The sequence below is a fragment of the Canis lupus genome, chromosome 38 (genome assembly GCF_011100685.1).
Source record: "Canis lupus familiaris isolate Mischka breed German Shepherd chromosome 38, alternate assembly UU_Cfam_GSD_1.0, whole genome shotgun sequence".
NCBI lineage: Eukaryota > Metazoa > Chordata > Mammalia > Carnivora > Canidae > Canis > Canis lupus.
This window is the reverse complement of record NC_049259.1, coordinates 23,537,009-23,552,980: the sequence shown is the minus strand read 5'-3', so window position 1 is coordinate 23,552,980 and position 15,972 is coordinate 23,537,009. Positions and strand designations below refer to the sequence as shown.

The 15,972-nt window shown below is 45.6% G+C and overlaps 1 protein-coding gene across 1 annotated transcript in view; it reads right to left on the bottom strand.

The window, feature by feature from the left end:
• Positions 1-284: 284 nt before the first annotated feature.
• Positions 285-15,972, bottom strand: part of OR10J5 (olfactory receptor 10J5) — a 188,308-nt gene continuing 172,620 nt past the window's right edge. Inside the window, exon 2 of the mRNA XM_038586386.1 lies at positions 285-2,330. Within this exon, the coding sequence (XP_038442314.1) occupies positions 1,393-2,330 (938 nt within the window). The 3' untranslated portion in view covers positions 285-1,392. The remainder of the gene's footprint in view (positions 2,331-15,972) is intronic.

Sequence of the window (15,972 nt, the reverse complement as noted above, 5' to 3'; positions counted from 1 at the left end):
GCCTGAATATTTTTATAATTTCGACTATGCACGCAGCAGTGCACCGTGCTGTGGTTTCTACAGACCTGGACACAAAGGCAAAGGACATTTGGCCTCCAGGTCGCCTTCCAGGTGAATGTTTTTTGTTGTTGTTGGTTTTTTTTTTTTTTTTTTTGCAAAGTCAGACATGTTAACTTGACTCAGAGAATTCCTGAGTTTCCACTGCCTCGTCCCATCCCCCATGACCAGCGACGTCAGGACACTCTCACAGGTGATATTTTGCCTGGGCAGGGTCACCCCGTGGCGCCAGCTGGATTCCGGACGCCATAGGAGCCGCGTCTGGAGCTCAGGGTGTGCCCATTCCTCGGCATGGGAGGCCAGAGTGGGGCAGGAGGATGGAGGAGGAAGGACCCACCAGAGCGTACGTGTTCACCTTCTGAGATGCTCACACGGGAATGCTGTTTTTAGGTCAGGTTTTACGTTGGGAGTATCTCAGAAGAAATGTCTGAAGATTAACCTCTGCGGGCTTAGGAGCTTACCAGAAAATTTTTTATTTAAGTCAACCTTCAGACTTCTGCTCATTGATAAGTGTTCTCAGAAGTTGTGGTGAAAATGCTTACATTTCCAACAGCATATCAGAGTTTATAGGTCTAGCCCACAAAAGAACCAGGCTTTGCTTAGCTCCTTCCAACCTCTGTGCTTTTCACTCCTGGGCTGGAAATGCGGAAGGTGTTGAACTTTTCAACACGTTCCCCTTTACTGGTGTTTCCTCACCTCACCACCTCCAGGCTGTGGACAACACACCTCTACGTGCTTGAGAGCTGATGACCTTTTTGACTTCCTATTTGTACCCCTCCTTTCCGGGAATGGCTGGGTAAGGCAGTTCTACCCTGGCAAGTGTGTACCCAAGCCTCCTGAAGATTCCTCAGGAATCTGGGGAATGTTAGCAATTAGCAAAAGCAGATTACGAGATGGTCCTCCATGTCCACAGAAGAGAATATGCATGTGTCTCCTCACTTGTTAAAAAGTTGCACAAACTACTCCTACATTCCTTCCAACAGCAGTGAAAGTCTTTCCGAGGTGGCTTCCAAACCCTTTGTTCATGGGCTTTGTAGAACGCTGCCGGTTCTGTGTCTCAATGGAGTTGTGTGGCTGGGTGTACACGTGTGTGACAGGATGTGGGTGGGAGTGACCCAGGCAGGTAAATCTTTCCCCTCTGGTCTTGGGCATTTGCTGAGCATCTCTGAAGGAAGCATGGGAAACCATGACAAGCTCAAATGGAAGTCCCCAGTTTTAATTCCTTTACTAAAGTCTATTCTTCTTGATCTCATACTTAAAAGCCTTACTGACACAGCATTAAAATTAATATACATTCACAAAATCAAATAAAAGGCTTTCAACAATCTCTCCTTGTTAAGAGGAAAGATTCCGCCCCACAGCTCTGTGCAGAGCATCCTTGACCTCTTTGTTCCGCAGGCTGTACACAACGGGGTTCAGCAAGGGGGTGATGACTGTGTAGGTCACAGAGAGGAGTCTGTCCTGCTCCAGAGAACTCTGGGACTTGGGCTTGAGGTAGATGATGGAAGCGCAGCCATAGTGGATGATGACCACGGTGAGGTGGGAGGCGCAGGTGGCAAAAGCCTTCTTCCGGCCCTCAGCTGAAGTGATCTTAAGGATGGTGGAGATGATGAGAACATAGGAGATGAAGACCAGGCCCATGGGTAGAACCAGGACACAGACACTGACAACAAAGTTGATGATCTCGTTGACAGTGGTGTCCATGCAGGCCAGCTTCAGCAGGGGTCTCACGTCACAGAAGAAGTGAGAGATGACAAATGCATCACAGAAGGGCAGGCCAAACACAGATGTTACCTGGATGATGGCCATGCTCAAGCCAATTCCCAGTGATCCATATGCCAACTGGACACAGGTCTCTTTACTCATGATGACTGAGTACCGCAGGGGGTTGCAGATGGCCACGTAGCGGTCATAGCCCATGGCTGTGAGCAGGAAGCAGTTGTTGATGCCAAAGGTGAGATAGAAGAAGAGCTGAGTGGCACAGCCTTGGACAGCAATGGGCTGGTGGGGATTCAGGAGGCCAGAAAGCATACGGGGAATGATGGCCACGGTGTAGCAGGTCTCAGAGAGGGACAGCATGCTCAGGAAGAAGTACATGGGGGTGTGGAGGTGACGGTCCAGATGAATAATAGTCACGATGATGACATTGCCGCAGAGAGTCAGTAGGTACAGAGTTAGAAAGACAGCAAAGAAGACAAGCCGGTGCTGCCACCCAAAGCTGGAGAACCCTTCCAGGAGGAACTCAGTCACAGCAGTGGAGTTTGGCATTGGCACTGAGGGAGGTCTAGGTCTGGGCCAAGGACAGGTGTGATGAGCATACCGTGAAACAGAGTAGGCTAACCCAAGGCCTTCAGTTAAAAAGTGCATCCATCAGCTGAGCAATGCCTTGGACCTTGAGGGTCATCAGTATTCTCCATTGTCATCATCTTGACCCATTCTCTCCTTGGGTTCTACAGAAGTGTTGCCCCAGCATCCTGAGACTGATGGCAGAGAGAGCTCTGAGAGGGAAAGTAGAGACAGAGTAAAGGAAAGATGAGTAGAAGTAATTACCCAGACATCAGAAAGGGGAGTCCAGGTCAAGGAGGAAGCTCGGTGCTATAGTTCCTCCTCAAGCACTCTTGAACTAGCCGGGAAGGATCCAGTGAGGAACAGTAACTGACGTGGAAGACAAAATGTAGCTGAGGCTCGTATCCTTTCAACACTGGTCAGGACTCACTGTCACAGCCCTACGCCCTAGCACCACCCTGCAGGGATTTCTGCTCCCCAGAACCCTATGTAAGGAAGTCCTAGGCTTCACTTCCCCAAGCCCTGCACCTAAAATCCCCAGTGATTGTGAAAGACTAGAAACGGGAGCATTCTGATGAGATGTTCCTCCTGAAAACCCTGCACCAAGTATCCTCTGAGGCCACAGACAACGGCTTGATAAGGTACACGGCAGGCCCTTGGCTTATCTCCTTGAATTCTAGCAGAAAGCCATATGGAACAGATCTGAGGCCATCCCTTCGAGTAGGGAATGGGTTTTCCTAGTGTGAGAGCAAGGATTAAAATTCACCTAATCAGAGAAGGACTGGATGTTCTCTTTTCTCCCTCCAATGTTGAGTACTCCGAGCTGAGATAGGGGCAGACATGAACTCATCTCATGTGAGCTCAAAATTAGAAACTATGCAGCAGCAGGTTTAGCCTGGCCCTTTAAACCCAATGTCTACTCTTGGTAGAACTCACCATGTTCAACCATTACCTCCATTCAGAAAGCTGAGAATCATCCTTTTCCACGTGGAAAATAATCCCTCCTAAAATTCTGTCCTCTGTCCCCTCCTCCCTGTGCTTTCTACCAACACCCAACTTCTGAGCACACACAGCAATCATTCTCCGGAAGGTCTGCAATGTTCTCCCAACCGAGCTCCCTCATCGCATTGACCTTGGTCCAAGTCCAAACCTGCCTCCTGAATGAATGTTGTCATAACATTTTTTTAAAAAGATCTGCCAATGGGATTCACCCAAAGAATACAAAAACACTAACTCAAAAAGATTTACGCGCCCTTATGTTTATTGCAGCATTATATGCAACAGCCAGATTACACCAGCCGCCCAAGTGTCCATCAGAGGTGCGCAGATAAAGATATGGAACGCACACACCATGGAGCATTACTCTTCCATAAAAAAGAATGAAATCTTAGCATCTGCAACAACACGGCTGTAGCTAGAGAGTATAATGCTAAGCAAAGTAAGAGAAAGACAAATACCATACAATCTCACTTACATGTGGGATTTCAGAAACAAACGAATGAAGGAAAAAAGGGATAAGCCAAAAAACCAGATTTTTTATTGTAGAGAACAAACTGACCGTTATCAACGGGGAGGCTGTGAGGGAGGGATGAAATGGGTGAAGGGGACTAAGCGTGTGCTTATGGTGACGAGCACCGAGTAATCTATGGGGTTGCTGAAGTATGACATTGTGCACCTGAAACTAATGTAACACTGTATGTTAACTGCACTGGAATTAAAATAAAAAAATTATAAATCTGCTAATGGAGCTTTCCTGCTTAAATTCCTTCAGTAGCCATCCAAAATTTTAAGCACAATATTTAAAATCATTTGTAAATTGAATATAGTAATGGAATATAGTAATGGCTCCTAGAATCGCCGTATTAAAGGTGTTAGTGTATTTGAAGTACTTGACTGCGGTGGATAGGGGTCTTCAGCCCAGCAGTCTAGGATTTATAACAAGCCTTTGATTATACAAGCCTCAATTTTACACATTTTATCATGTCCCTTCCAGTTGCTCACATGGACTCCATCATGTGCTTTTAAAACCTTTCTTGAGGGATCCCTGGGTGGCTCAGTGGTTTAGCACCTGCCTTTGGCCCAGGGCGTGATCCTGGAGACCCGGGATCAGGTCCCATATCGGGCTCCCTGCCTGGAGCCTGCTTCTCCCTCTGCCTGTGTCTCTGCCTCTCTCTCTCCCTCATCTCTCATGAATAAATAAATTCTTAAAAAAATAAAATTAAAAATAAATAAATAAATAAATAAATAAATAAATAAATAAATAAAACCTTTCTTGAGGTGCACCCACCAGATCCATGTACTGCAACACGTACTATCCCAACACAGACAGGCTTCAGTAGAACAAGATTTTTTGTTCCACTTTGCTTTCAATTCCCTTCCTGAAGACACCCTGACGTTCTCCTTCTCCCTTAGACCACAGTAGCCAGTCCAGCTGACACATCTAGGAACAATCTGTAGTGACATCCAGGTTGCGTTCCTGGGTGATAATGGATAGTTCAGAACCCATCACTGGAAAACCACAGTTTTCATTATACTTGCACACTTACGCTGAAATTCATCCAGCTTATTCTTATAACTTAACTTCACTTTCCTGGCAGAATATTTTACTCATGCCTCTAGCCTAGAATATTTCTGTTTCCTTCCTCCTCCAGACCATTAGTCAGCTCTGAATTACCCACACCTGAAACAACTCCATCCCAGCACCGTTATGTGGGTAGATTCAGCAGAACGGCCAGTGAAGGGGGCACAGAGTGGGATGGCGAAATGAGAAACACTGGCAGGAGCAGGATTACTCATCCACGGTGCAAGAAATGGAGGTGAAGGAAGGGGACAAACCGGGAGGGAGGACACAGATGGACATCAACCTCGAAATTCAGACTGTATCTTTAACTTTGGGGTTGTTACCATTTCTTTCTTTCAAATAAATGACACATACACAAAAAAGTGAAACAAAGCCTGTCCCTGACTCAATCTTAGATGAATATACTACTTACATTTTTTCACCAGGGAGGAGAACTTATTATCTCATTATTCTCTGACTTTTTTTTTTTTTAAGTCTACTGTGAATAACAAAATTTTGCTTTAAATCCAAGCAAAACCGTTTCTTCAGGGGTTCAAAGTGTCGAATACGTCACAAAATGTGAGTGTTGGTATCAGGAACAGAAAGATAACCAAGCCACGGTCCTTGGCCTCACGGAGCTTGGATTTCTGCATGGCCGTTTTGAACAGGACCCAATGAAAGGTCCCTCAAGTCTTATGTCCCTCCTCCTTACATTAGTTCACATATCCACACTTCCAAAATGATAAAAATCACGAGACCTTCTATGAGAGCTCGTGTCCCCCGGACCACTGGCCACTGCGGGCTCTCTGATGACTACGCGACCGTCAACACGCACCATCCCTGCAGATAAGGAAGTGGAAACTCACCAACAGCCTGTTCCTCTGCTCTTCTGAGAGTCACATCCCTCCGCTCAGAAAAATTTGACTGCCTGCAATAATAGATATGGGTGTTCTGTTTTGCTTTTACTAATAGTTATAAAGCATTTCCCAGAGTTTTGTCAATGCCCTTCCTGAAATGATTTAAAACCCATCAGTTACTTGAGTTTAGATCACTGTAAAAATAATGCTATTCTACCAAAAGTCTGCAAATTTTCTTATCTGAAGATTACTAACATCTTATTAAGCAGAGCTGTGGTTTAATAGGAACCCGTCCTTCGCTGGCTAAGCTTGAGATACCACCCAGAATGTGACACTCGAGAAACTAGAAAGGAAGGAAACAATGCATCGCCCCGTCTTCCAGTGTCTGAGTCTACAAGGGAGGGACAGAAAAAGTCCCATTAAGTTCCTCTGGATTCCCGCAGTCTCCTCTGACAGAAGCTCCTTTTTGAGTCACAAAGCAGTAACTCCGGCTTGAGGTTTCTTAATAAGGTGCAGACTGTCTCAGACTCCTGGGTCTCTCTCCCCAAAACAGCAGCAACTAGTCCCGAGTGACCAGTAGCAGAGGGCACAATCCAAACGGCACAGTGCCTAGAGACCTCATTAGTCAGGAAGCTCGTTTGCTAATCCTGGGATTCACATTTTCAGAGAGAGACAGAAAGAGATGGCTTGGCTCTTAGGAGAAATCTCTGGGGTGAAAGGGCTGATTTCAAAATTTGTTGGTTTGGGCCACGGTCCTGCTAAGGTCTGTGCCATACTTCCTGCCATCTCTCTGGTGCCAAAGGAGAGGAGCTTAAGACCTTGTGGAAATGACTCTTCACATGTGGCACAAGGAAAGCAACAACTGTCAAGTAGGATCCAAGTGTGGACCCCTGCAGCCAGGTCCACGAGGACTGACCTTCAGATACCCCTCACTGGACACCGGTCTAAGTACCAGCGAACAATCAGCAAGCCAGTCTCTGACTTGTGCTGTAAGAACTTTGCACTTTTTTACTTAAATTCCAGCTAACATACAGTGTGAAATCAGTTTCAGGTGTACAATATAGGGATTCGACACCTCCATACGACAGTCGATGCTTCTCACAAGCGCACGCCTTCATCCCCATCACCTGCTTCACCCATCCTTACCATCTCCCGCCCTGTGACCATCAATTTGTCCCTACAGTTAAGATTCTGGGGCGCCGGGGCGGGGGGGGGGGGTCCGTCGGTTGAGCCTCTGCCTTGGGCTCAGGTCATGATCCCAGAGTCCTGGGCTTGAGCCTCTGCTCAGCGGGGAGCCTGCTTCTCCCTCTGCCTCTCACCTCTGCTCAGGATCGATCTCTCTCTCTCTCAAATAAATAAATCTTTTTTTTTTTTTTTTTTTTTTTGGTTTAAGATTCTGCTCCTTGGTGTGTCTCTCCCCCCGACCCTTTGCTTGTTTGTTTCTTAAATTCCACCTATGAGTGAAATCATATGGTTTTGTCTTTCTCACTTTTATACCTTTTTTTAAAATTGAAGTATAGTTCACGCATGATGTTTGTTACACTAGTTCCAGGTGTGCAACATAACCCTGTCCTATGCCCTGCTCACCACGCGGGCAGCCACCAGCTTTCAGCAGGCAACACTATCCTCTCATCCTGTTGACTTATTCTACTTTCAACCAACCTCTCTCATCTCTGCTCTGCTCGCTGAACACCCCCCACCATGCTGGAGCCCTGGCTCAGTTCCCCCCAAGACCTCAACCCCCCAAGGTCCCCTTCCATATACTACGTCCATCTTATTACCCACAGCCCACACGGATGTTAATGAGTAGCTTTAAACTAGGTAAGAGTTGGCACTCAGTTGGCACCTATTTTTTCACTCCTTAGTTCTATTCATTGCATTGATCTTAGGTCCCTAATTCAATTGTAAGCACCTTTCCAGACTCTCTCCTCTCAGGGTACTTAGAGCTGCTACTAATCAAAGTAATTACCAGCACTTATGATACTTGCTCTTTATAGGCTACGTACTAAACTATTCAACGTACACGTTAATTCATTTAATCCTAACAATAAATCTATACGGCAGCATGACTGTATCCGTCTTCACAAGAGAAAACAGGCCCAGAGATGTTTTGGAACTTTCTGTAGGTCACTGAGCTGATTGATATATGAGAAACCAGGACTTAAACCAGGCAATCTAGCTTCAGGAGAAACACTAGCCCAAGTCTGGACACAGAAGAATTCTCCATAGCTATGGGTTACATGGAAGTTAACTTGAAATCGTGCCCAGTGGTGGCACAGCTGGTGACAGCAATCTAGGAAGGCAGCTTGGTTATGGTGGAAAAGAAGTGGGCTGGCGGTTGTGTTTACTCTGCTTTAGTGTCCGGATCTGGTGGGCGTCTGTCCAAACGGTTGGTCCTCCCCCTTCGTCTGTGAGTAATGATGTCACACTGTGACATGGGATGGTGATGACAGGGATGCCTCACCAGATGTTGCCCTGCACTACGCATCCTTCACGTGGCCTCATGTGACTCCCAAGAACACGGCGAAGTAGACGTATATTAGCGTATCACTCTCCCCATTTTACAAATGAAGACACAAAGGTCAAGTAAGAGAAGGAGAATAAGTGGCCCTTTCCTGGGTCCCTTCCCCCTGCGACTCTTCACATCTGCATATAATCGAAGGACCGAAACCTCTTTCTTCCATCTCTGCAATGACAAGAGGGTGAGTCCGTGAATGATTGAGAGGCCGAGTCTCCATAAAGGAAGGACATGGAGAAGTGTTAGCCTAACACCCCGTTTGCAGTTTCTTCAAGGAACTCTAATTTGAGGTTTACAGGCTTCGGTCAAAACACTGAAACAGGACGAGCAGAGCATCTGGCGGGCTCCACGTGCTCCAGGGCTGCCCTCTAGGTGAGCGGGTAACGAGGAAATGAATCCTCACACCCGGAAACCAGTTTCGGTCTCACTTGACCCCTGCTTCCTGATATGGTCTCGCCCCTCGTCTGACTACCTACCAGGGGGTCAAACAGAGGAAGCTAACATAATGTAGAGACTCGGTTGATCTGTACTATTTTTTTCTCATAGAGCAGAGGTAAGCAAACCACTGACTGCTGACCCGTGAACCCGCCATCGGTTTTTGCATAATCTACAAGCTATAGGATGGTCTTTACATTCTGTAATGATGGAAAACAAAAGTTAATATTTTGTGACATGAAAACTGTATGAAATTCAAATTTCAGCAACCATAAGTCTTTTTTTTTTTTTTTTAACCATAGCCACATTCACTCATGTACTGCCTATGGTTGCTTTTCTGCTACCATGGCAGCATTTAATAGTTGCAACAGAGGCTTCTGGTCCACAGATCCTGAATTATCTACTACCTGGCCCTGTTCGGGAGAAGTTCGAGGACACCTGATGTAAAGTCCAGGCTGCAATAAATACACACTAACCATACCAGAACAAGACGCCAAAGGGCTAAGAATCAAGAAGGAAAAAAAAAAAAAAGCACTTAATAGAAATAGACTCCTAAAAAAGCCACTTATTAAAGTTATTAGATACAACTCTGAGATAAATAGATTGTGGGAGATGCATCGTAAGGTGACGCACACTGGTCACATTCATGGATGATCCTCTCCTCCTGAGCGTAGGCGGAACTGGGACTTGCCCCCACCCAGGAGAGCAGGTGATGGGACGTCACTCCCAGGCTTACATTACATCCTAGAAAAATCTGTGTTAGCAGACTGGAGCCCAAGACCCTCTCCTGCTGACTCTACAGGAGTGGGCTGCCACGTTTTGAGAGGACTCCCTGGAGGCCGCGTGGCAGGGAACGTGTGCGCTCGAGTAAGAGGGCAGATCCAGCCTGACAGCCAGTGAGAACACAGCCTCCGTCGGAGAACCACGAGGAATGAGACTGCCAACCACCCGAGTTCGGAGAAGAACGCCGAGGTCCAGAAGGGACTACAGCCCGGGTGACGTTCTGATTCTAGGGTTGAGAGGCCCCGAGCCGGGGACCCAAACACACCCAGAACACCTGCCTGTGGGAACCATGACGTAAATGTGTGGTGTCTTAAGCGGTCACATTTGTGCTTATTTGAGAAATGAGAACATGAATGTAACTATGTCACACGACACATTAAAAACAATTGTGGCGATGTGTCGTGAAGCAATAAAACACTAATTTTCATTGTGTTGAAGAAAATGGGTAACAGGTGGGGAAACCACACAGACAACTGGAAAATATTTTTAAATAAAGTGAAAACAGGGGCGCCGGGATGGCTCCGTCGGCTGAGCATCTGCGTTCGGTTCAAGTCATGATCCCGGGGGTCCCAGGATCCTACCCCACATCATCCACTGGGCTCCCTGCTCAGTGAGGAGCCTGCTTCTCCCCCTCCCTTTGCTGCTCCCCTCACCTGTGCTCTCTTGCTCTCTCTCCCTGTCAAATAAATGAGTCTTTAAAGTAAATAAAGTGAAAACATATAAAGTAAAAAATTAATAACTGAAACTAAGAACTTAATAGTTTAATAGCACATTAAAAAATCTAGAAAAAAATTAAAAATTAAAAAAAACTTAGAGATAAAAATCAGAGATTGAGAAGTCTATTAGAAGAACGTATCTGAGGTGGAGCACAGAGAGGGGACCGAGGCAGTACCCCACCCGTCAACGAGCAGACGAGCCATACAGAACCCAGTGAAAGGTCTAGAATGCATGTGACTCAAGTTACAGGTGCACAAGAGGGAGAGAACATACCAGAAGCAAGAGATGAAGAAACATGGCCACAAGTATTCCCAACCTGATGAAAACATTAGGAGGCAGATTCATTCTGAACTGCATGCAAGATACATACACGTGCCCTCCACCCCCAACCAAACGGGGGTAGACATCTGGTGTAAAATGGCTAAAAGATAAAGACTAAAACAAAAAGCCTTAAAAGTAGCTAAAGGAAACAAGATAACGTTATTTTCCAGGAATGACAATACGACGATGGACTGGCTGCTTAATAGCAACAATGAGAAGCAGAAACCAGTGGAACGCCAGTTTCGAAGTGCTGAGAGGGAATGGCTGCCAAGTGAGAATTCTGCACTCCAGGAAAATATCCTTCACGAATTAAAAAAAAAAAAAAGAAAAAAAAAAAAACGAAACGAAAACAGCTTCAGAAATGGGAAAAAAAAAAAAAAGCATCAGTGGACTTTCGTTAAAGAAATACGGAGTTCTTCAGATGGAACGAAGATCCAACACGGATGGAAACCAAAATGAAATATGACTAAAATGAAGTCTAAAATAACAGAAAAGATAAATGTATGGGCAAGTACCAATGAATATTATGCTTAATATTATCCAATAAATTAATAACTTGTGGATATCTAAATATTCGTGGAATTACAATATACAGCAATAACATCAAAATGGGGATAAATCAAAATCAGATTTCACGAAATCTTTGCTTGGTCCTTGAAACACAATCTCTAAGACAACCATTAAGATGTTGTATAAAGGGATCCACCTTCAGCCCAGGGCGTGACCCTGGAGACCCAGGATCAAGTCCTGAGTCGGGCTCCCTGCATGGAGCCTGCTTCTCCCTCTGCCTGTGTCTCTGCCTCTCTGTCTCTCTCTCTCCGTGTCTCTCATGAATGAATAAATAAAATCTTTTTTTTAAAAAAAAATGATGTATAAGTAACAAATAAAAGGAAAAAGAAAAAAAAAGGAAAAAGGATCGTGAAAACACTTTATTTCAAGATAAGATAAAAAGAGAGAAAAATGGGAGACGCAGAAAACAAATCTTAACATGGCATATTTAAACCCAACGGTATCGGCGATTTCATTATACATAATGATGTGTCAATTCCATTCAATGCAAAATCAGAAATGATCAAAAAAATCAGAAATGATCAATTTCATTACACATAATAAAAATCTCATTAAATGTAAGATAACCATCCAATTAGACAAAAACCGTCACACTGGATAGGAAGACACAGTTTTGTTGACAGCAGACACACATTCGTTACCAGCAGACAGAGAGATTAACCATAAAAGAATGGGGGAAAATATCATGTAAACACTGATCAAAAGAAAGTTGCTGTTGTATGTGAACATCAGGAAAGAAGAGTTCACGTCTTAAGAACCTGAGGCTTGGTTTTGTGGCCTGATATCCAGTGTAGCCTGGAGAATGTGCAACCTGTACTCTCTTTTTTAAGTATTTATTTATTCATGGGAGACACAGAGAGAGGCAGGGACGCAGGCAGAGGGAGAAGCAGGCCCCACGCACGGAGCCCGATGTGGGACCCGACCCCAGGACCTGGGGTCATGCCCTGGGCTGAAGGCAGGTGCTCAGCCGTCACCTGGACGTCCCTGTGACAGGTGCTGTCAAGGAAGCAGCCCATACGTCCGGGTCAGGAGGCGGAGGGGCTGCTGAGGTCCTGGTCCGTCCTGCAAGGTCCCCCCGACCCGAGCCCTGAGCCCCCGACCGTGCGGGCTGCGCCATCCCTCCTTTCAATTCTGTCCTCTTTGCTTCACGGATTTGCGTATAGACGTCATGATTTTGTATCCCGCTGCCTTAACGACTCTTCCACCATAAACCCATCTTTGTCCCCTTACGACGCCCGCTCGGCAAGTCTCTTTTGCTGGAGAGTCACATGCAGGTCCCTGCTCTCCTCCGGCTGCTGCGGGCGTGTGATCTCCTTACACACTCTACTGTCACAGTATCTGCGACTCAGATCCTAGACGCACGTCGGGTAACAGCCCATCAACGCCTTGTGGCTGCTTAAGATCCAGCCTGACGCCCTTTCCCTTTGGACCCGAGGATCCAACGCGGTCACTTTCCCGTCGTTAAGGTCATGGGTGGATTAACGCCTTTCCCCTTCGCTGGTGTTTCCGGAACTCCGTGGCCCTTTCATCCCTGTTGCACTCTTCCCGCCTGCTTTTCTGCTAAATGACCTTTTTTTTTTTATTGTGCCATATTGATTCTCCCGTTTAGAAACTAGATTTTTTTTTTCCTTTGAGTGTTTGTTGTATGCATATCTAAGTGATCACCATGTGGGTCAGGTTAACTCAAGGCCGATTTCGACGCTGCGCAGCAATACGGAAACATGGCTCCATGTCCCCCTCTGGCTCATAGAACATCTTTATTTTTCACAAAGCCAATTTGTAAACCCATACGGTATTATAACAACAGAACTATTTTAAATAATGGTATTTCTTCAAAGAAATTAGTGTGGGGAGAAAATAAAAAGGCAGACAAACACACGTGCACACGGTGATGACTTTACATATGTCAGGGAGCTAGCGTTTCTGGTTTTCTTCATTCTTTCTTATAAAAATGGGTTATCGTCAATGGTCATTTCCTTTCCATTTCCTTTCCTTTCCCTAAAGAACTTCTAAAAAAAAAAAAAAAAAGGAACTTCTAATATTTCCTGGATGGTAGGTCTGCTAGCAACCAATCCTCTGTCTTTCTTTATGTAGACACTCTTTTAATTTTTCCCTCCTTTTTTTAAGGATGTTGTTGTTAGATACGGATTTTTCTGTTAAATTTTTCCTTTCTTTGGGCAATTTGAATGCCATTTCACTATCCTCTGGTCTCAATTGTGTTTCCTGTTGAGAAGTCAGCTCTTAATCATAGTTGTTTTTTTTTTCTCTGTACATGGTGAGTCACTTTTCTTTGGTTTTCAAGATTCTTGTCTCTGAATTTGGCTTTCCGCAGCTTGGTGTCTTACATATGGTTCTCTCTGCATTTACCCTTCTTGGGATTTGTTGCGTTTCTTGAAGCCATCAGTGTTTTTCATCAAATTTGGGAAGCTTTCAACCCTTATTTGTTTAGATATTCTTTCCTGCCTCATTCTCCAGGAAGCCCCTTACACCTATGTCGGCGTGTTTACTTGGTCCTGCAGGTCTGTGAGAGTCACTTTGTTTTCATCCCTTTGTTTCTTTTCTTCAAACTAGATGGATTTTCTTTTTATCTTAATTTTTTTTTTTAAGTAGGTTCCTCACTGGGTGTGGGGCTCCATCTCACGACCCTGAAATCAAGAGTCAGATGCTCACCGACGGAGCCACCCAGGCGCTCTGATGCTGGATGGTCTCTATCATTGATTTCTGGGCTCCCTGGTTCTTTTTTTCTGCTATCTCACTTCTACCTTTGATAGCATTTCAGTTAGTTTTCAGCTCTAGAACTTGCATTCCCTTCTTTTTGATGGCCTCTGAGAGTCCCTATTTGTGTGATCGCTGCCATTCTATATATATAATTTTTTGAACATACTTCCCTCTAATTCTTTGACTCTGTCCATAAAATCTGCTCATCCGATTGCTCGTTCAGAATGAATTCCTATTGACTACTTCCCTCCCCTCACCCCGAATTTGGGTCATACTTTTCTCTCTCTTTACACAAACTTGTAATACTTGGTTGGTAACTGGATATATCATAGCAACTCTGGAAAATCTATATTTTCAAATGTCGTCATTGTTCTCCTCTGTTTTCAGCTACTCTTTTCCACTTAAACGCAGAGGCTGCTGTGCTCGGGTGCTGACGTCTGCTCCATTTCTCGATCACATTGGCTTCCATTCCCAGGGGTTTCCCTGCGAATACATAGCTTGGTGGCTCTCCGGCGATTTGCTGGATTAACTGCACGTTAACACCTAGAACCCACGGAGTTCTACTCTCTGCGGATCCACCCGGGGGCAGGCTGTCAGGTGCATTCAGCCCGGCTGGAGCCCGTTCCCAGACCTCCCTTGTGCCTTCAGAGTTTCTCTGCAGCTGGAGAAGCAGAACTTATTTCAGCCTTTCTACGACTTTCTTATTTTCAGGACCTCTTGGTTACATTTATGGCTTATTTGTTCCTCACGCAGAACCAAGACCATAATAACATCAGAGCTGCAGGGCTGGGGGGTTCTCCCCAGGTGAGTCTGCATTAAGCCAGCAGAGCTGCAGGTTTTTGCCCAAGCTCCAGTACACATTACAGACCGAGCTTTCCGACACCAAAGCTGCTGGTTCTTCCCGCCAAATCCAAGGGGATAAAGCTAAACTTCCTACCCTCTGACCTGAGGGGGGGGCCTGTGGGGGGTGGGGGGCGATGATGGGAATGTCCCAAAATAAAAAGAGCGCACACACTCTTGCCATTTTTACCTGAAGCTCTAGCAACTTTTCGAGCATAAATGTTTCTTAATGTGTTATCTGCCTTTGGGCAATTTCCAGTACCCTTAAATCATTGCTTATATTATTTCATTTTCTACCTTTTTTTTTTGCCCCCAGGTTAAGGAAAGAGGTCACGTAGTAACAGGAGTTGCTCCCAGAGGCCTTGGTGTGTCTGACTGACCACGGTGCTCCACGGAACAGAATGGGGACCATATATTAGCAATCTCTATAATAAACGTAGATCGATGTAATAGGTCCCATATTTATATAATAGGTATTTTAATATGGGTTGTATCTATCTAAATACAACAGTAACAACACATTTTTAAGTCTATGTAATAGTAATAACGCATCTTAAAAATTATCTGCAGCGTAACCCTGACTTGAGTTCTGTGAACCGGCTCCAACCCGAGAACTGGGTGAGACTGTGCCTTTCCATCCTGATAAACGAAGTCAGGATTCCATCAGGCCTGGGGAAGAGGATCACAGCGAAGAATCCTCAGATTTTCGTAAAAACAAAAAAACGCAAAACACCATCCTTTCTTTCTCTAGACGGGAATTCTTCTGAGAACTGCATCCTGAATCACTTTCTGAGCCCTGGGAGCGGCAGGTCTCTTGGAGTGTGTGCCCTGGATGCGGCTGCGGGCTGGCCTCCCCGACGGCCCCGCGCCGCCCTCGGCGGCCCCGGTTCCTGTGGCGTTTGCAGTGCACAACCGCAGCAGCCTCCTCATCTGCTCCCCAGCTTGCGCTCCTCCAACTCATTTTCCACTTCTGCACCAGACGCTCTGACTGTGCTACTCACCTCCTTAAAAGCTTTGCTGGCTCCACGTCGCCCTAAAACAAGCCTGAAGCTGCAAGACCCACAGGCGCACATCCTCTAGCGCCTTCTAAATTCATCTCTCCCTCCAGCTCTCTGTGCACAGCTTGGCCTCGTTTCAGTTCTCGGGATGGGTTACTATCGAATAATCTATCACGTCCCTCACTCGGGTTTTTTTTCTGCCTTAGATTCTCTTCCCTAATGTCACCGAGTTGACCCCCACTCATCTTAGAGACCTCAGCTCAAAACCATCGCTCAGAGGAATATTTAGGCTCCCCAGACTAACAAAACATA